Genomic DNA, 21,852 nt, shown 5'->3' with positions numbered 1-21,852 from the left:
TCTGATAAAGTGGGCTGTAGCTCACAAAAGCTTATGCTCTAATAAATTGGTTAGTCTCTAAGGTGCCACAAGTATTCCTGTTAATTTTGTGTGGGAGTTTGGGCTACTAGATTTGGACGAGGGTACATTCCCAGATATACATAGTATTTTGAAATTTTCTTTTGTATATGTGGATAAATGTATTTGTTAGTGCCCTATCACTGAATATAGTATCAAACTAGTGACCCATGTGTTAGTTATGGTTGAGATAATACTTTCTTGGTAAAATCCTATTTTCCTGCTATCTATTCAGTATTGCTAACCCCAAGATTCCAGAATTCATGAGACTAGTTTAAAAATAATGAAATTCATTAAAAAAAATACTACCTTTTGGGTATTTTTATTTACCTTCTGCTTTTTGAGCCTTAAGGTACACTGGGATCGTGTTTTCGAGCTTTTCTAAATAATTGAATTGACTAGAAACTTACTTTATTAAACAAAAGATGGGATTCCTCTGTATTCACTTGACTCCTGGAACTGGGGATTTAAAAATGCCCCAGATATCACTACAGATCTATCATGAGAGTTGGCAGCACTGCATTATGTGTTTGTGTGTGCATGTATGTATATACATATACACACACATCTAAATTAACATTTAGAAATACCTCTTTTTTCCTTCTCAGCAATGTGAATTTTTTCGTTGTTGTTAGAAATACATTTTAATCTATATCTTGATGAAGATAATGGGTCTGATTCCCCACTGCCTTGCATCTTACAAACAATTTACACCCTGCAGAGAAAGAGTACAAAGCAGAATGGGCATGTTTTGCAGTGACTCACTACAGAGCAGGTAAATGGCTGCACAAGATGAAGGACACTGAAAAATCAGGCTCTATCATTTTCATTTTTTCTGGTTTTTCTTTAGCACTGTGTAGCCTCACAAAACAGCAACTGGAGACCAAAAATCTGCTTCTGTCCAATGGCCAAAGACATGCACAGCTGATTCAGAGTGACCACACACTGGAATTTATGTGCAGTGAAGGATATACCCTCACCACCTCTTCAGTCAGGAAGTGTGCTAATGGGCACATGGATTTACCTTTATGTATCTCTGGTAAATCTGCACTGTATTTTGATAATTCAGTTTCTCAGTTTTATTTGATTTCTTGTGTACAGTCAAGTAGGTGCATGTAGTGTTCTGGACTGTGACACCCGCCCCTTCCTTTAGCGATAATCACTCACGAGGCACTGCATCACCCTCTGTAGGCATCACTTCCATGATGGTATACTGTATTTTCCACAGCGCTCCTGCCTCATTCAGGGTGAATTCATTGCTGTTCAGAGGGCCAGCACAAGGTAGGACATAAATGGTACATAGACCTTGTGCTGCTCTACACCAGCTGAGGATGAGGCCCTTAGTATTTTGGTCATTGTGCCTAGCTCAGCCACATGAGGTTTTTACAAGTGGTTTCCCTAACCTTGGACAAGGAGCCATTTTCCACGTGCAGTACCAAAGCCAAAAAATTACATCATAACCATTTTTGCATAAGATGATTATAATTGTCATTTTTTCCTTTTAGAAAGAGGAAAAAACTGTAGCCGTCCACCTACTATTGAGAATGGAGACATAACTACTTTCTTGGAAAAAGGATACACATCTGGCTCCTTTGTAGAATTCAAATGCCAAAAATTTTATGCAATGGAAGGACAGAACAGATCGTTTTGTGACAATGGGAATTGGACAAAAGCACCACTTTGTTTAGGTAAAAAAAGATACTGCTTTCTTAGGCTTTGAGGTTTATGGAGAGATTCACTGAATCAGACTCATCACTTGTGTAAACACATTTCTTCAATGTGCTTACTTGGGGCATTACCAAGAAAACCATACCTTTATCTTGTTTTAGAGCCATGTGCTATCTCAGTGGAAGAAATGGAAAACCAGATGGTAGAGTTGAATGGGACAGCAAATGAGACCATATTGCAATGGATGTACCTAAAACGTGGTGATTTTCTTGAGCTTCGCTGCAAACCAGGATATGCACTTGCAACTAATTTATCTCAATCTACTTTTATGGTGCAGTGCCGTGGAAATCCAATTGTCTATCCGGAATGCAAAGGTAGGTGGAGATGGGCCGTAGTGGATATCTCAAATATCCTGCTTTCAATAGAAAGCACTCTGCAATGATAGGAATATGTGAATGTGAAAGAGCTGCTTCTTTGCTCTCATCCCTACAATGCAGTGGGGAAAGCCTTCCAGACTGGACTTGTGTTAAGCTAATTACATTTTAGGGGCTAATAGACACTGTGAGGCAGAGTCTCCCTGCTCCACTCTGGCCCCTCAAATTAATTTAATAACCAAGTGGCTTTAATTTGTTGTACAACAATTTTAAAAGTGTAAATGAGTTACTGTCTGTAACTAGGCAAATCTAAGGCTATTTCAGATGTTACTGAATCTATACATGGAGTATTTAATGGCACTACTCAGAGGCTTTCTCAGCAACAGTGTTCGGAGCAGCTCAGCCCTCTTTTGATAACAGAACTTGGGTCTATAATGGGAAAACCGAGTTTGTGCCTGGAGCTTGGTTTGTCGCTATTGGTTATGAAAGTGCTGGGAGTGGGAGCAGTGTACAGATGGCATGCAGTGATGGATTAGTCACTGGGCCAACGGGGCCCATGCCCAGAGGCCCTGGCTTATTCGGGGGGCCCTGGAAAAATGGGCAGCCCTGTGCTCTGTTCCGCTCCGTCCTCCCAGAGCTCCTGCTGGGGATCAGGGAAAGCACCTGTGCCCCGTCCCCTCTCCCTGGCAGGGGCACTGGGTAGGCAGAGCTGGGCAAGCCCCTGCGCCCTGACCTTGCTCCCCGGAAGGAGCGCCCGGTTGGGTGGGGGGGACTGCAGGTGGAAGGGGTGGGGCCCACTTGCTCTGGCCCAGGGCCCCACAAAACAGTAATCTGCCTCTGATAGTATGGTCAAGTGCTGGATGTAACAGTTTGTAACTACAGATAACACAATGTCCTTTCAATTTCTATGCTACCAGCCCTGACACAGCATATTTACCAGAGCTGGGTGAAAAATGCAGAAGCAATTTTGTGAAAAGTGTTGACAGCTGATGCTTTTACCATTTTGCAGGGTTTGAAATAGAGCAATTTCATTTTTTTCTATAAAATATATACATTTTAATTTCAATATTTTGAATGTTATTTTTTCCCATCAATCCTCCTCCTTCTTTTTTTTTTTTTAATCTTAATGCATAATCTCCAGGGTTTCATCTCACTTTTTCCACTCTGGAAATTTTGAAAACTCCTCCAACTTTGATTTTTCTACTCTGTAACTATACAAAGATGAAAAAAAGAAAAAGCGGAGGAAAAAGCCCTCGACACCATTCAATCTATTGTATTTAGTAAAAAGGGGAAAATGGGAGTAGAAAGGAGAAAAAAACCCAAAATTTAAAATATTCAATTTTTATGAGAAACTGGAAAAATTCAAACCAAAAAAAACACAACCAAACCTTATTTGTGAAAGTAATTGGTTTAGAAAAAAAGACCATTTCTCATTTAAAAGCAATAGTTTTGAATGAAAATTTTTGAACAGCTGTGGCATGTGTATTGCTCAATTAAAAATCAGTACGTCCAAATTCTATTTGGCAACTTCTTAAACAGCATTACAGTAAAAGTAGGGAACATTGTATCTTCCCTCCTGTGCAATTTCCATATGTTTTATTCAGAGATAAATCACAATAATTGCTGATGGACTGTACAGCCTACTGGCCTATTTTCATTTGTAAAATGTATTTGTCTCATTCTCATTAGAAAGTGTATGTGATCCTCCAGAAGTTGTTAATGGTAGATTCAGACCTCAAAGGAATGTATATAGGGATGGTGATGTCCTTATAATTACGTGTAATCGTGGATTTCACACTAATAATGACCAAGATACAGCTGAATGCACAAAGAATGGCTGGTTGCCTCCTCCACGGTGTAGCAGTAAGTTGCATTTATGTCTTATCTTGCTGAACAAATGTAAAACCCAACTCCATATACTAAACATATCAGATCGAGAATGCACTTGCTAACCTAGTATTTTTTTAAAATGTCAATTGTGGGTACTTGGTCAGGTGTTTGCCCCTTTCCTTTGACAGTACATAGAACTGACAGGTACATTTGTATTATTTTGTCATTTACAAAAATGGATTGGGTCTGTATTCCAGGCCATTTATTTTGTGAAATAACTTATTTTTCTTGTCTTTAAAGCTATGGATGAAACTGGCGAATGTATAAGCAAATGTAGATGTCTCCAATCACCATATATAGTAGGCTGCTGACTTGGTAAAATGCATTGGGATCAGTCAGATGTCAGGCAAGATACAGCAACTTCCAAAACTGGAGGATGACCTTTCCTCTCCATAGCCTCACCCCACACCCTTCCACAACAACTGCTCCTTTTTCTTTGAATGATGATCCCTATAGTATTCCACTGAGGGTTTACTCATGTACCATGTGTCCGGAGCAAGAGAATTTGAAAGCAGTAGTTCTTCTTCGAGTGCTTGTTCACGTCCATTCCACATTAGATGTGCGTGCGCCGCGTGCACGAGCGTTGGAAACTGTTCCCCTTAGCGGCTCCCGTCAGGCCAGTGGGGCCCCCCGAGTGGCGCCACTGGGCCGTGCATATATCCCCCGCCGGCCCGACCCCCTCCGGTTCCTTCTTACCGTCCGTGGCGCTCGCTCTCTCGTAGAAGAGCAGTCCCTTAGCCTTTAGAGTAGCTGTTAGCAGTTCGTTAACATACCTATTATGGACACTTAAATCATTAAGTGCTTGGAGGCTTCCAGCACCCATGCCGCAGGCCCACGGCTTCAAGGCTTGTGCCATGTGCCGCAAACCTATGCCAGTTAGTGACCCCCATGACTCCTGTGTATGTTGCCTGGAGGACGGACATCAAACTGAACGGCGTAGGATTTGCAAGGCGTTTAAGCCAAGAACAAGGAAAGAAAGAGACTTTCGTTTAAAGCAGCTGTTGATGGAGGCCGCATTGCAGCTGCCAGGCCTGGAGCGCCTGACACCGGCTCAGGCTTCCTCGGTGTGTAGTGCTCCGGAGCTGTCGAAAGACCCGGCACCTGCTAAGCACCGTAAACTGTCGGCCCCAGAGCGCCAGGCTAGGCCCCAGCACCGCTTGTCCTCCGCGGTGCAGCCCCTGGCGCAGCCAAAAGGAAGGCGCGGTCGTTCCCCGCACAGGAGGCCGGTACCTCCCAAGGTACCGAGCACCAACAAGAGTGGGAAGGCCCGGTACTGGCGCTGACACAGGTGGTCCTGGCAGCACAAGCCCCACCGGGCCCAGACCTAAGTGAGCTCAGTGCGGACAATGGGCTCGAGGGCATAACGGATCAGCCCTCTATGCCTGGCACCTTTGAGGCTGCAAAGGACCTCAATGAGCTGTCGGTGGCGAGCCCCCTCCCATATGGGGAGAACCCTCCGGCACCCATGCCTCGGGTGCCGTCGAGGGGTAAGCTGACAATGGTGTGCCACTCAAGTATACCATCCCGGCGCTGCTCCCAGAGTTGGTCCCGGTGGAGCTCCGACTCCGCGGACTCACAGTTGCCAGCGGCCCAGAAGGAGGTTGCAGCACCGGCAGTGGGTCGGTGCGAGGAAGCACCAGAAAGTGCATGCTGCTCTCCGGCACCACCCAGAGACTGGCACTGGGAGGAGTTGAGACTGCCCTCACCAGAGGACTCCCACAGACTGTCCCGGTCCAGGAAACGCCAGCACCAGTCCTGGTCCTGATACCAGTACTGCTCCCGCTCAGCCAGGAGCTGCTCGTTCTCCCACCGACACAGGTCATTGGCACTGCCATGGCCTTCGCGATTGGCATCACCGCAGTCCAGCTCCGACTCTGGCTGCTACAGCTACCCACACCGGGCCCCAGACAGCAGGGACCCTCAGGTGGGCTGGTAACCCCAATGGGGGCTGCCAGGCCATTGGCCCTTCTGGACCCTCTGAGCCTATGAGGAGCACCAAGGGGCCCCGTCCAGGGCAAGTTACTTGGTGCAGCGGTCCCGGTCCCCACACCGATGCCAGATGGTGACAGAGGCTATAGTATCCAGGCCTCCAGCATCCCCCCAGGGTAAATGGGAGAGACCGGCACCGAGTCCAGTGCCATCCCATGGACTCCCGCCCCGGCCTGAGCCGAGACCCCTCCACAGAAGAAGGGAAGCAGGAGGATCAACCGAGGGGGTCAAGCAGCAGCTAACCTCCTCGTCTTCCCGGGATGAGGCGGTGGCGGGTATAGAGGTGTCCAGCCCTCCACCGATAGACCCACCAGGAATTGCTGCGCAGGGTCGCCCAGAACTTGGGGTTGCAGGCCTAGGAGACAGTTGATTAGGAAGACTCCATGGTAGACATTTTGAGCCCTGAAGGTCCATTCAGAATAGCGCTCCCACTCATTAAGACCATTCAGTCCAACTATAAGACTATATGGCAGACCCCGGCCTCCAGCGCTCCAACAGCCAAGAGAGTGGAGCGTAAATACTTTGCCCCTTCTAAGGGCTATGAGTTCCTGTTCTGCCACCCAAGTCCATGCTCCTTAGTGGTCTCAGCGGTAAACAAATGAGAGCACCATGGACAGCAATCCCCGGCCCCTAAGGCCAAGGAGGCGAAACGCCAGGACCTGTTTGGCAGAAAGGTGTACTCATCTGGGGGCCTTCAGTTGAGGATTGCGAACCAGCAGGCCATCCTCAACAGGCACAATTTCAACTCCTGGGCCGCGGTGGGGAAGTTTAAGGACAACCTTCCACAAGGTTCCCAACAGGAGTTCATGGTCCTGGTGGACGAGGGCAAGGCAGTAGCCAAGACCTCTCTCCAGGCCTCCCTGGATTTGGCAGATGCGGCAGCGAGAACAATCGTGTCAGGGGTAGTCATGAGGTGCTTGGCATGGCTTCAGGAGTCAGGCCTGCCGCCCGAGGTCCAGAATACACTCCAGGACCACCCCTTCGAAGGGTCTGGGCTCTTCTTGGACCAGACAGACACGAGGCTGCACAGCCTCAAGGACTCGCGAGCTATGTTTAAGTCGCTGGGTATACACACCCCGGCGACCGAGAGGAAGCCCTTTAAGCCGCAGCCTCCCCCTCAACGCCAGTACCAACCTCGCCATAGGCATGAGCCTCTCCGTAAGCGAGGCAGGGATAACAGGTGATGGCGCAACAAGAATAGTAACAATAATGCGCCGGGCCAGAACCAAGGCCAGCACAAACCCCAGCCGGGCACTAAGCCAGGCTTTTGAAGGTGCGCTCGAGGACAGTGTACCAGACCAGTCACCGGATCCATCCCTTTGTTTCCTGAACCACCTGGCCCGTTTCTCCCGTGCGTGGTCCACCATTACGTCAGACCATTGAGTCTTATGCACGGTGTGGAACGGGTACTCGCTGCAATTCTCTTCCCTCCCTGCCTCACTCCCACTCTCTTTCCCCCTCCCTCTTCAGGGACCCCTCTCACGAGCACCATCATCCCTTCCCTGGATCCAGGGAACTGGTATGCTGCCCTCGACATGAAGGACACGTACTTTCATATCGCCATCCACCCAGCACATTGGTGGTTCCTACATTTCACCGTGGGCCAAGAACATTACCAGTTTGCGGTTCTCCCATTCGGTCGAGCCACTGCCCCAAGGGTGCTCACGAAGTGCATGGTGGTGGTGGTGGCGGCCTTCTTATGGAGGCAGAGAATCTGGGTGTACCCGTACCTCGATGACTGGCTCCTGGCGGGCTGATCCGAGGCGGAAGTGCGGGGCCATGTGGAGGTGGCCCTGAGATTGTTCCGCAAGCTAGGGCTCCTGGTCAACATCCCCAAGTCCACGCTCGTACCCACGCAGAGAGTGGAATTCATAGGGGAGGTCCTGGATGTGGTGCAGGCCACGGCAAGCCTTCCAGTATCCCAATTCCGGGCTATCCAACAAGCAGTGGCCTCCCTGTGCCAGTTTCCAATGACAATGGCCAGGTGCTGCCTGTGGCTGGTGGGCCACATGGCAGCATGAACGCACGTAGTCAGGCATGCCAGACTGAGACTCAGAACTCTGCAGGCGTGCCTCGCTCGGGTGTACCGCCCAGGCAGGGACCCCCTGGACTTGATAGTGACAGCCCCAAGGGATGTGCTGGACTTCTTGCTGTGGTGGCAGTCCCAGCCTGTGATTTGCGAAGGCATCCCCTTTGCTGCCCCACAACCGGACCTGACGCTGGTGATGGACGTGTCAGACCATGGATGGGGGGCTCACCTGGGGGACCTCATGATGCAGGGGTTGTGGTCCAGAGCAGAGCGGTCGCTCTATATCAATGTGAAGGAGTTCAGGGCAGTTTGTCTCACCTGCCAGACCTTTCACGCCACTCTGAGTGGTCACAGCGTGACAGTTCTGGTAGATAACACTACTGCCATGTTTTATATAAACAAGCAGGGCGGGGCTCGTTCCTCGAGGCATCCTATCTCCCGGGGGTACGAAACGAGCTGGCGGACTCCCTCAGCAGGTTGTACCACATGCACGAGTGGATGTTCAGGGCGGACATCGTGCTTTCGCTCTTCCGCTGGTGAGGGTTTCCCCGGCTAGACCTGTTTGCCACCAGGGCCCATGCCCAGTGCCCGCGGTTCTGCTCGTCCCAGGGCTGCAGCCCGGGTTCGCTCGCGGATGCATTTGCGATCCCGTGGAGAGGGGGCTTGATGTATGCTTTCCCCCCACTCACCTTGGTGCACAAGGTCCTGCTCAAGGTGTGATCCTCATCGCCCCAGCCTGGGCCCGGCAGCACTGGTATGCATCGCTCCTAGAGCTGTCGGTGGAGGCCCCAGTAGTTCTGCCCCTACACTGGGATCTCATTACACAGGACGGTGGGCGGCTTCTCCACCACGACCTACACTCACTGCACCTGACAGCATGGAGGCTCTGTGGCTAAACGCCCTGGAGAGCCAGTGCTCCCTTCCCGTGCAGCAGATTCTGTTTGGTAGTAGAAAGCCCTCTACCAGGGTGGCCTATATGTCCAAGTGGAAAAGGTTCTCGTCTTGGTGTGAACCCCAACAGATGTGGCCGGGCCAGGCCCCAGTGGAGGCCATCCTGGAGTACCTCCTGCACCTCAAGCAGCAAGGGCTAACCCCGTCCTCACTTAGAGTGCACCTGGTGGCCATCTCTGCCTTCCATCTGGGGTTCTCGGGGGGCTCGGTGTTTTCTCACCCAATAGTGGGACGGTTCCTTAAAGGGTTGGAGAGGGTGTTTCCGTACTCCCGCCCCCCAGTCCCTCCATCCAACCTTAACATGGTCCTTTCTAAACTCATTGGACCCCCTTTTGAGCCCCTCGCTATCTGTTCTCTCCTCCACCTTACCTGGAAGGTGGCATTTCTGGTTGCCATTACCTCAGCCAGAAGGGTGTCAGAACTGAGGGCCTTCACCTCTGAGCCACCGTATACAGTATTTCACAAGGACAAGGTGCAGCGCCGGCCACAGCCCAAGTTCCTCCCTAAGGTGGTCTCTCAATTCCATTTGTCTGCCGGTGTTCTTCCCAAAACCCCATACGGACCCGAGTCACCGCAGCTTGCACACCATGGATGTGCGTCGAGCTCTGGTGTTCTATTTGGAGAGCACCAAGCCCTTTCACAAATCCACGCAGCTGTTCATGGCCGTAGCCGAGAGGATGAAAGGCCTCCCAGTGTCAGCGCAGCAGATCTCATCTTGGATTACAAGCTGCATCCGGGAGTGCTATGAGCTCGCAGGTGTTCCGGCCCCGGCGGTCATGGCCCACTAGACCAGGGCACAAGCGACTTCCATGGCGTTCCTGTCACAGGTCCCGATCCAGGAAATGTGCAGAGCAGCCACCTGGTCCTCGGTGCACACCTTCACGACCCACTATGTGGTCAACCAGCAGGCCAGAGAGGACGTGGCAGTTGGCAGAGCTGTCCTTTGAGCAGTTGTTCCGTAACTCCTACCCTCCTCCAGAGGAAAGCTTGTAATTCACCTGCTTGTGGAATGGATGTGAACAAGCAGTTGAAGAAGAAAAAATGGTTACTTGCTTTCTCATAACGGTTGTTCTTTGAGATGTGTTGTTCATGTCCCTTCCACCACCCACCCTCCTACCCCTCTGTCGGAGTCGCCGGCAAGAAGAAACTGGAGGGGGTCGGGCCGGCAGGGGTATAATTGCACGGCACAGTGGCGCCACTCGGGGGGCCCCGGAAAAAGTTTCCGACACTTGTGAACGCAGTGCGCACACACCTAATGTGGAATGGATGTGAACAACACATCTCGAAGAACAACAGTTACAAGAAAGTAAGTAACCGTTTTTTTTTTACTCCTTATTTACTTTGATGTACTTAGATAAAGCACCTGTGAAAATAAGATGATACAGTATAAGTTAATGGCGCTGTAAATAACTATACAACCAACATATACACCATGATTTATTTGACAAAATGTGCTAGACTCAACCCTTCTGCAGGGAAGATTGTAGCTGTGTATTTTATCCATCCAAATGATAGCATGCCAAGCACGATACCATTACTGTATGAATGATATAAAAGAAAATGAAAACCTATTATGATAACTGGATTCTGAGTCACTTACATATACCACAGCCCTAGATCTGTACCATCCTGTAACCGGGCAAGGACTCACCAGCGGTGCCGCCTGCTGGTTGTCCTTGGGAATTAGCGTTCCAGCCTCCAGAGCGCCCTTTTCAGGCTGGTATCTCACCTTGCTGCTGGCTCCTGTGTCCCTCCCAGGACCCCGGTACCTCTTTCACTGGGTGTTGCCTCCTGGCTGTACCCCACAGTTCTGGATCTCCCCCTCCAAGGGGAACCCCTCATCCACTATCCCTACCTTGCCTCAGTCATAGGCTTCTGCCAGTCACCAGCTAGTCCCTGCCCTGGGCAGACTGCAGTATGAGCCACTCATCACAGGCAAGGTTTTGTTTGGACCTGCTGCATCTGTCTAACCTTGGGCTGTCCCCTGCAACCCCAGTAACTGTTGGGCCTAATGCTAGGCCGCAGCCTGGGGCTTTCCTGCCTGGAGTGCCCCAGCTCCTCAGCCCTTTCCCAGCCCTGCTCCAGTCTAAGTACTCTGCTTAGATCCCTGCAGCCAGGTCCGTCCCTCTGAGAAGCTAGAGAGAGTCTCCTGGGCCTCTGGCTCACAGCCTTTACAGAGCCAGCTGGGCCCTGATTGGGGTGTAGCCCCCCCAGCTGAGGCTGCTTCCCCAATGAGCCCTGCTGCCTTTCTTCTGCAGTAGCCCTCTCTCAGGGCTGTTTTAACCCCTCTGGGCTCGAGCTGGTGTCCACCTCGCTACCCATCCATTTTTGTTTCCTCATTTATTCTGAATTGTCACAGTCTCTTCCTGAAGAAGAGCTCTGTGTAAGCTTGAAAGCTTGTCTCTCTCAAAAACAGAAACTGGCCCAATAAAAGATATTACCACACCCACTTTGTCTCTCTAATATCCTGGGACTGACATGGCTACACCAACAATGTATACAACAGATTCTTCTCCCTATGCTGCCACCACCAAGCATGTTAAACAAAGAACAGGGAAAGAGCCCACTTGGAGACATCTTTCCCCAAAAATATCCCCCCCAAGCACTACACCAAAGGTCCATCCAGCCCAGTATCCTGTCTACCGACAGTGGCCAATGCCAGGTGCCCCAGACGGAATGAACAGAACAGGTAATCATTAAATGATCCATACCCTGTCACCCATTCCCAGCTTCTGGCAAACAGAGGCTAGGGACACCATCCCTGCCCATCCTAGCTAAAAGCCATTGATGGACCTATCTTCCATGAACTTATATAGTTCCTTTTTGAAACCTGTTATAATCTTGGCTTTCACTACATCCTCTGGCAAAGAGTTCCACAGGTTGATTGTGTGTTGTGTGAAGAAATACTTTTTTGTTCGTTTTAAACCTGCTGCCTTTTAATTTCATTTGGTAACCCTTAGTTCTTGTGTTATGAGAAGGAGTAAATAACACTTATTTATTTACTTTCCTTATTTACTTTGATGGACTTGGATGAAGCACCTGTGAAAATAAGATGATATGGTATAAGTGAATGGAGCTGTAAATAACTATACAACCAACATATACATCATGATTTATTTGACAAAATGTGCTAGAGTCAACCCTTCTACAGGGAAGATTTGTAGCTGTGTTTTATCCATCCAAGTAGCAGCATCCAAGCATGATACCATGAGTGTATGAATGGTATAAAATAAAATAAAAACCTATTATCATAATTGGATTCTTAGTCACTTACATATACCACAGCCCTAGATTTGTACCCTCCATTTTTGTTTCCTCATTTATTCTGAACTGTCAGTCTCTACCTGAAGAAGAGCTCTGTGTAAGCTTGAAAGCTTGTCTCTCTCACAAACAGAAACTGATCCAATAAAATATATTACCACACCCACTTTCACTTTCTAATATCCTGGGAGTGACATGGGAACACCAACAATGCGTACAACAGATTCTTCCAGGCAGTTCTTTTCCCTGTGCAAAATCAAGAAGTTCTTTCTCAAATGTTTACTCAATCTTTCTTCAGATAAAATCCCAGTGGCTGTAATAAGAGTTTTGTTGAGTAGGGACTGAGTAAAAACTTATCAAGGACTTCAGAATTTGGCTTTGATAATTACAAACAAATGACAGCTGTTTAAAACAGGAAGAGGTGTAAGTGGATTTGGAGCCCAGCAATGGTGTTATAAATTAATTCTCTGATAATGTGACTACAGATGTCTTGGAAAACATGGAGTTAATCCAAAGATCTGGATCTGCACATAAAGAGAACCTTTAGTATGTGGATCATGTCCTGTCTTGTGTGGAGGAAATTCAGTCACCTCCATGACACTCTCTTGCCAACTGGTGGATGGCCTTGTATCATGCGGAGATCCCACACAACATGTGGGTTCTGGGGGCTGGAAACCCTGCCTACCAGGTGAAAGCTCTATCTCCTGCTCCAGTGGAACAATTTGGGGAAACTGCGGCTGTAACCTGGAAGAGTTCTTCTCTCCTTCCACCTCTTTGAATTAGTGTCCATGTGCACCTTCTAATATTATACATTTTAAACTTTTTTTAAAGTGAGACACTGTGACTACCCACATATAGAAAATGGAGTATTAACTGACTATTATGAAAATTACAAAGAACAAGCCTTTCCAGCACAGTTGGGCGTGTCAATTTACTACAGATGTCTTGATGGTTACGTATCTGAAAGAGAGGAGAGGTGGCCTCTGATCAGATGTACTAAAGCGGGCTGGTCTCCTGCGCCAAAATGCCTTAGTAAGTAAACATATGTTTGTATTATTTTCTTAAAAATTCTATTGTACTATAACTAATAATTATATCCAGCAATGGACAGAACCAGGACTGCGAGGGAGGGTGGGTGTTACTACAACGCTGCTCCATTGTGGCCCCTTGACTCCCCCAGCAAAGACCGTCACCCAAGGACATGAGTGTCTCTTTAAAAGGATTCAAAAGCATTAGAAGGAGCCAGTACTTGGAACAGGCCTTCAATAAACCAGTTGCAGGATTTGCAAAGGGGTTGTTTGTATTTTGTTCTTTTTTTTCCCCTCCTTTTTTGCTTTCTCCTTATTGCTGATCCCTTAACCAGCATTTCTGTTTCTCTTACAAGGGAATAGGGTAGGAATTGGTATCCCTCTGAGAGCGAGAGTGTTTGCGGAAGGTACTGGGATCTTGTGGATTTAGAAAGGGTGAGCAAAGATCAATAATAACCTGTGTGGAGAGAGACCTATGAGGAGGGGTAGGTTGTGTTGTGAAATTTTCTTCACGAGGAAGGGCTTAGTTGGTTCTTTTGTCTTTGGGATATTCAGCTGTAAGAAAACTGCCTGTGAGAGTGACAGAACTATAGGGATTCTTTTCTCTTTTCTGCCATTGCCCCTGTGTGCACATGCGTATATGCACACTCCTCCTGCTATGTGGGAATATATTGTTTCTTAGAAGACTTTTGCAGCTTGCCCTGGAGATTACTTTTTAGGCTGCATATGTTATCTCTTTTTCAGGGCTGCTCTTTGGGTGCAAAGAGGGTGGAGTGCCACTGCCAGATGCTCTGAATATGGAGGCCTACAGCTAGTGATCCTGACACATGCTAAGTCTGCTTTGCAACCCTCTAGCCATATAAAGCAGATTTAAAGCTAACTAGCCAGCTGAAGACTCCTCTATATCATTCCACTTTGCAGTCTCAGGCCATCCATCAAATAACTTAATCTAATAACTGTCTATACAACCTTCCCTCTTATTTGTACAAAGACTAGCCAAATTCTGGTTATTTTCAAAATCATACAAAACTACAAATGAAAGAAACTTTAACAAGTCAGTTGTGACAATGGGATGTAGGCTCTTGTAAAAATTGTATGGTACATCAATATCATACAAATAATAATCTGTATACCCCTAACTAGACAAATATTAGATATATAGCTTATGTATAAACATAGCCTAATTCTCAGTCTTACATAAGGTCATAAAATTATGTTCTTCAAATAAAACCATCAACCATTACTATCATAATGAACAATTGTGTGTAGTACTTCATATACACACACAAAAATTCTACAGAAATCATTTTTACTTTTCCTGGAAATTAATAATAATAATAATTAATAATAATGTTTGGTTGTATTCCAGTAGTGAGTTGAGGCATAACCAAGATTGGATCCCCATCACTTTGTACTGACACAATAAGAAACAGTCCCTCCCTCAGACAGCTTGCAATCTAAATAAACAAAACAGGAAAAAGGTGGAAGAGAAAGACACAGAAAGGTGTTATGACTTGCCAACATTCACACAAGTTAGTGTCAGAGCCAGGAATAAAACCCAACTCTCCTATTGGCCAGATTAATAAGTGGAGGCCCCCTTTTCATGAACACACTATTAATAAAAGCAAAAAAAGTACCCTGCTTTTGACAACCAACAATTCATGTATATTACTGAATAATCATGAAAAGAAAATCAAAGACAATGAACAGAATAAACTACCTGGATAAACATAAAAATATGGAAAATTAAGAGTCAAATGAAATGCTGTGTATTTAGACAGGCATCTTGCCAATTTTAAGTGCTGCAAATTCAGTTATTGCATCTTGAAATGACAGTGTTTGAAATAAATCTCATTCAATTGACATAGTAGCCAGAGCATTAAACTTTGTTTCTGCCGTAGTTGACTGAAGACAACATTTTTAAAGGCAAGCTTAGATAATGATCACTCTGCTTCACAGCTGAAAATAGGTATAGTCAAATACAGTCTCAATGCAATGTAAATATTCATGAAAACATTGCTCAGATATTTGTCATTTGGTGAAAAGCTCAGGTTCTAGATCATTCAGGTAAGCACTGAGAAATGTGTGAGTGCATGTTTTCATCTCCCCTGTAGTTCGCGTCACTTTATTTGATCAAGAAATGTAAGCAAACGAAACCTTGTGGATAATTGGTATACCATTAACTTCTTCTTTTTAGTTCTGAACATAGCTTATGGAGGATAACACAAAAGCAGTCAACCTTGAATTTCCCTTTCCCTCAAAGCAGTGTCACTTCTGCCATCAGGAAATTTTTGCTTTAGAGTATGTTTGTGTACTTCGTGGTTGGACTTATCAGCATAACCTCCTAATTGTTTTGCTTGCTCCTCAAATCATCAAAGTGAGACTTGTAAGCTTGTGACAAATGTTTGCAAAGAAAGTCAGAAAATTGACAGGAACAAGAAGATTCAGACCTGGCTTTTGAAGCTGTACACTAGTTTTGTCAAACCTTTCTTGTATAACATTCCATAAAATACTAATAAAAGCAGTCTCCATGCTGCACGCTTTCTTGTACAATTGTGCTCTCCTCTGAGTTTCACCATTTTCCTCAGCATTGTCCATCATTTCTTTCAAACAACTTTGAATGCCTTCATATTTCACTACAATTGTTTTACAGCATTCAGCATGACAGGACCATCTCATACCTGACAGGGTTTTTAGGACAAGGGGAGAGGTCTTTGTTTCCTTTTGATAAGATTGTTTCGTAGAAGCTTCCATCGCCTGGACAATGACACAAAAAAGATACTTTCTGAACAAAACTGAAATGTTTATGGCTTCCATGCAACAATCAATACTGCAAGTTCCAGCTAAGTTCAGAGAAGAGCTGTGCATGGCACGTACACAGCTAGTGGGTTTACTCTTTTTTGATATAAGCTTGAAAATCTTCATACTTTTCAGACATGTTACTTGTGTTATTGTATGACTGATCTCTGGAGGTTTCAATAGCACTGTCATTTGCATCCAATAAACTGTTCATGATCTCAAAGAGCAACTTGCCCATCTGGCTTTCAGTTGGTATAAACCCAATTAAATCCTCTCTTATGGCGCCACGTAAGTAGTAGCATAAAATGACAGAGAACTGATTTTCATGGGCAATATCAGGAGTTGAATCTACTATCAAAAAGTAGTATTTTGCCTGTTTGACTTCAGTTACAATGAATTCCAAAACCTCATGTCCCAATAGCCCAATGAACTCATCACAGTTTGTTTTCGACAAGTAGGATGGGTGACCTTTCTCTTTGTTTCCACAGTGTTTAATATGCTGTCTTACAAACTGGTCAAATTTGATGATGGCTTCAAGAATATCTAGATAATTTCCATTCTGAGGAAAGCCAATAACTTCCTCCGTTCCTCTAACTGCTAAACCACGTTCAGCAAGAAGCTTAATAACTGTCATGATATGCCTTAAAATGTCTTCCCAGTAAGCAGTTTGTGTTAGACGCAGCTGTACCCTCTCCCTATCAATGTGATTCTTGCCTTGTGAACATGCTAGCCATGCAGCTATGGCGTCGCAATGTTCCACACTGTTTTCATGAGAGCAAGTCTTCTCCTCTGCTTTTTTCAGTTGGAAAAGCCTGGGGTTATGAAGGTGCTAAGATTATTAGGCAATGAAGAGTTTTCACATAAAACAGAATACTGCTTCTGTGGATTTAGAATGCTTCAACCAATGCCTCTGATGATGCTCTCCATTTGGTAGTTTTCATTTAAAAAGAAGAGATGAAAGATACCATTTCTGACATTTGTATTGAGACTCAGAAACTATAACTTTGTCATTGCGATTCTGAAAATAGAACAGTCCTTTCTCAATACATGTAGTACAAAACTCTTCCATTATCAAATTTAGCCAGATTTTGTTCAATGCTACCAGCAACATCATCCTCTTTATCACTACTATTCATTCTACCTTCTGTATGGACAGGTGTTAGAAAAAGTGGGTCATCTCTTTCATCATTAGTTTTATCCTTGATTTCAGGAATGCTTGCCTTTTCTTCTGAAGTCTCCTGAGGGAACAAGTTCATACTCATATCTTTGCTTTGATTATCATTTTCTAAGAGAGATGATCCACCATCATGGGAGATAATTCTGAAGCAGTACTAACAGAAAATAGTTAGCAAGTTTGGGTAACTTGCTTACAATATTCTCTTTCTAACTTAGCTTTCCTTTTTGCTGCTCTGCTTTGAAATGGTCAGCTGGACACCTTGTTTATGCAAGGTTAAAACAATACTGCAGTTCTGTCATTAGCACCAGCAATGACAATTAACACCGCTAATTCACACCCTCATTACCAACAATTCAAAGTCTAAAAACATTAATTAAACTTTAACTGTGAAAGCTTAAGAAATTGGGACAAAATCAATAGCAGCAGGGTGCATAAATTAGTCTTTTTGTTCTTTTCTTTTTAGTATTAGCACAAGTATGATCAAAATCTCCCTTTTATAATGTATATTTCAAGGATTAGCAGCCCCCCAGGAAAGGAGAGGCTTGGGGCTGCATCCCCCTTACTCCTCACTCTCCAGTCCAGCCTCTGTGCTCTAACTACTAGGCCAGGGTTTCTCAACCAGAGGGTCATGACCACCCCCCTCCCCCCAGAAGGGTTGGGAAAGGTCATTAGGGACATTTTGAAATGTTGAATATGCTATTACAATCTGAAACAAAAGAAATCTTGTTCCCCGACTCCGGGCACACCCTTACTCTACCAGGTCAAATATTCTCAATCAACCTTTTGAAACACACACACACACACACATGATGTATATAGTCTGGGTAGCCGGAGACTGATTCTGGTGGGAGGGGTAACTAATTGGGGTAATGAGAGGTTGGGGAGCAGAGCTGGAGAGGCAGAGAATCCTAAGAGTCCACAAAGTCTTTGAGAAAGCCTGGGCATTAGCTAGATTAGTGCACAAAGCCAGATTCTTTCTATTTTAAGTGGAAAATGTTGAATGCCAGTTGAAGAAAACTGTAATCTATGAGTCTTATCCATCTATTATGCATAATTTTTCAAGGAGCACCTGTGAATGTCCTATTGTCTGACCAGCTGTTTTCATGTCCCCTCAAAAGGTACGTCTACACAGTCCCTGGCAGAGAATCTCCAAGTTTGTAGCAAGAGATTTGGGCTTGCAGAGGTTGCACTGCCACAGTAAAGATACCTGTATAGAGATTACAGCTGAGTCTGGAGCTTGGGCTCTGAAGCCCAGGGTCGTCTGGTTGGTGTGAACACAATCAATGACATATTAGTATGAAAACTGAAATTCTAACAAGTAGGCATGAGGATGTATAAATATCTGCCTATGTATGAATTTTTCAGTTTGTAGCTTGTTTTATTTTCAAGTTAGAAGTGGCAGGAATATTGTGAAGGGGTTTTGTGTGTTTTTTATTTGATTTAATTTATTTATATATTTATTTATTTTTACTTTTAACAAAGGGCTCACTTTTTAGATCTAGGTGTTTGAAAATGTTTATCCCACTCTTGAAGAGTGGGAGGAGGACAGGGAACCCGCCTTATGTTAGTTATAAAATTTCTCCTTGAAAAAGCTACTTCCCATGAAAAGTAAAAAGAGAGGAGTGGGTTCAAACAATGCTTGTAATGGAAATATTTTCATCACAACCTTGAGTGTGGAGTTGTGAATAAAATAGTGCTATGAATGTGCATAGGACTTCCACAAAGCACAAAAAAGAACAGTTACTTTTTCCAAACACCTTGCAGTTGAATTCAGACCAACATATTACACAGGGTGACAATTCTAGTACAAGGTCAAAAGACAGAGACTCTTATGGCAAATTATTTTTAATGAGGGATCTGAAGCAGAAGGACAGTTGGTAAACACAGTGGGAGGCTTTCCGAGTATAGGCAGTGTCCTGACAGAAAATGCAAAGTTACAAGTACTCCACAAGTTCAATCATACTGGAATTGCCAGTCTCACTTTCCTGGCATTCATAGCTCATGGAAGTGGGTGGAAAAAAGTTAAAAAATATTCAGGGAATCAGAATTTTGATACCAAACCTTGTTCTTTGCTCCTAGGCTGTCAGAGGCTTAGTGAGCTGTGAAGGCAGCATCTTTAGCCCTTGGCAGGAGGGAGCAACTTGCTCTGTAGCAAAACTCCTGGCTTAATCTGAGTTAGTGGTAATGGGATCCACAGTAATTTACCATGAGGCCTTAAGGCCTTCAGGGAAAATCCTGCCTCCACTGAGATCAATGCCAAAACTGCCATTGAGTTCACCAGGTTCAGAGTTTGATCCTTAGGTGATAACTAATGAGTGGGAAATGGTAGATCTCCCAGAGAGCTCAGATGAAAGGGAAAAATGCCACTGGCCAAGAGCACCATGTTATGCTGCTAGATAATATTGGGAAGGGAAGAAAAAAAAATCAGGTCTCATAATGTGGCAGGAATAAGAGCCAGGGTTGCCCTCCAGGATTGCCATGGAGTCTATAGGAATTAAAGATTAATTTTTAATTGAAGAGTATGTCATCTGATGAAACCTCCAGGAATATGACCAACCAAAATTGGCAACCCTAACAAGAGCCCAAACCCAAACCTGTCTGAATAATACATTTCAATCTGCTGCATGAAACAAACATGAATTTAGTTTGGAGGGCTTAACACAGTTACCTTTACACTTCATCACGGTAGTCCAGTGACTGAGCATGGGGAGAAGGAAAGTAAGAGAGACTTCCTTTGGCTGTCGGCCTTCTCCTGTCACCTTGTTTATCCTGGGCTGATTATATGATTTCCTTTACAATGGCATGATTTAAACAATCCCATTACACCTGACTTTGGTTTTTATTTTGTATTAATGGAACTTTTCAGCTAGGGCCTGAGCCTGAACACAAACTGAATCAACAGCAATGGTATCTATTTCCCTACATGTTGGTGTTTCAGTACCTGTATCATTTGGATTCTGTAAAGATGCTTTTTGTTTTAATAATCAGATTCAATGAACATCATAGTGATACCTGTCAATAAAATACCTTGAGGGCATAATATGATTGATAATGTCCGCTGCTGTAAATGAATGTGTGCAGACGCCACTACTTAAACATATTGGGCAAGATTTTTTGGCTGGTGTAAATCAGTGTAGTTCCAATGAGGTTGATGGAGCTTGCTGTTTTGCACCAATTGAGAATCTGGCCCATGTGACCTGATTCTTCACTGCCTTGCATCTTGTGTAATTGTTTACAGCTGTGCACAGTTGATATCATAAGGTTCAGGCCAGTGGAAAAAATCAAGCTCTTTGATTCACGTTTGAAAATAAAGGTCTTCAGTATAAAGTACTACAGTACTATGCAGCAAGAAGGTCTTATTTGAAAGATTTTTTTTTCAAATAAATAGCTAGTTTTGAAAAGGGTAATTTGTTTTGGTTTGTTTTTTCTTTGTTAAATGTCTGATTTCCATTTGCTAACTGAACTTAATCTTTTTTTTTCTTTAGAAAAGTGTTCTCCTGGTCATTTGGAAAATGGTAAATTTATATTTAACTATTGGACCACCTACAAAGAACGTGATGAAATTTCATATGTGTGTTTTCCCGAAAATCTGCAGGCCAAAGTTACATGCACAAAGAATGGCTGGTCACCTACTCCAAGATGTACCTCCTAACAGTAAGCAACAGTCATGTTCTATTGAGCAGCTGGTTAAAAAACTTGTAGACATATTACTAGAATCATCTGCCTGAAATAAATACAAAAATATCAATCCTAGCAGGTGACTTGTCACAACAATGCACATTTCTGACCTGAGTAACTGTGCAATTGTATTCCAAATTTGTCACCCAGCCCCTGCCGGCTGTTCATCACCCCTGCTTGTACGTAGGGTGACCAGGTATGGGGCTTTTTGACCAGAACATCTGGTCGAAAAGGGATTCTGGCAGCTTGGCTATTGACTATCCAGTTGTCCAGTCTGGACAGTTGTCCTGACTATCCAGTTGTCCAGTCTGGCAGCTTGGCTATTGACTGTCCAGTTGACGGCACCGTATAGCGGGGCTGGCAGACTCCCTGCTAGCCTCAGTGCTGCTCCTGGGAAGCAGATGATATATCCCCCCTCAGGCTCCTATGCCTAGGGGCAGCCAGGGGGCTCTGCACACTGCCCCTACCCCAAGCGCTGCCTCTGCAGCTCCCATTGGCCGGGAACTCCCTATGCCCAAATAAATTTGTTCATCTCTAAGGTGCCACAAGGACTTCATTGTTTTTACTGATACAGACTAATATGGCTACCACTCTGAAACCTTCTGATCCATGGGAGTCAGTTTGCTTGTCACCTCATTTATCTGCCTTGTTGGTCCAGAGTGGGAGTGTTGCAGCTGGCCTTCTCAGTCTGCCCAGATACTTTGTAGCTGCTGCCTGAAGAAAGATTTAGGCCATGTCTATACTTACAAGCTGACAGCGGCACAGTTGTACCAATACAGCTGTGCCGGTGTCAGAGGGCTCGTGTAGCCTTGTTATGCCGATGGAAGAGAGCTCTCCTGTTGATATAATCAAACCAGCGCAGTGAGATCTCTTGTTGACATCACGCTGTGCATGAATGCGCTTATGATGACAAAAATTCTGTTGGTCGAGGAGTATTTTTTCCACACCCCT

The 21,852-nt window shown here is 45.2% G+C and overlaps 1 protein-coding gene across 1 annotated transcript in view; it reads left to right on the top strand.

Moving 5' to 3' along the window:
* Positions 1 to 762: 762 nt before the first annotated feature.
* LOC140916619 (coagulation factor XIII B chain-like) overlaps positions 763 to 21,852 on the top strand; it is a 148,434-nt gene continuing 127,344 nt past the window's right edge. Inside the window, exons 1-6 of the mRNA XM_073358292.1 lie at positions 763 to 1,096; positions 1,563 to 1,745; positions 1,887 to 2,099; positions 3,789 to 3,962; positions 13,051 to 13,251; positions 20,709 to 20,867. Of these exons, the coding sequence (XP_073214393.1) occupies positions 850 to 1,096; positions 1,563 to 1,745; positions 1,887 to 2,099; positions 3,789 to 3,962; positions 13,051 to 13,251; positions 20,709 to 20,867 (1,177 nt within the window). The 5' untranslated portion in view covers positions 763 to 849. The remainder of the gene's footprint in view (positions 1,097 to 1,562; positions 1,746 to 1,886; positions 2,100 to 3,788; positions 3,963 to 13,050; positions 13,252 to 20,708; positions 20,868 to 21,852) is intronic.

This window comes from Lepidochelys kempii, chromosome 8 (genome assembly GCF_965140265.1).
Source record: "Lepidochelys kempii isolate rLepKem1 chromosome 8, rLepKem1.hap2, whole genome shotgun sequence".
Classification (NCBI taxonomy): Eukaryota; Metazoa; Chordata; order Testudines; family Cheloniidae; genus Lepidochelys; species Lepidochelys kempii.
Note: the sequence above shows the minus strand (reverse complement) of the source record. Positions and strands in the feature narration are given on the sequence as shown.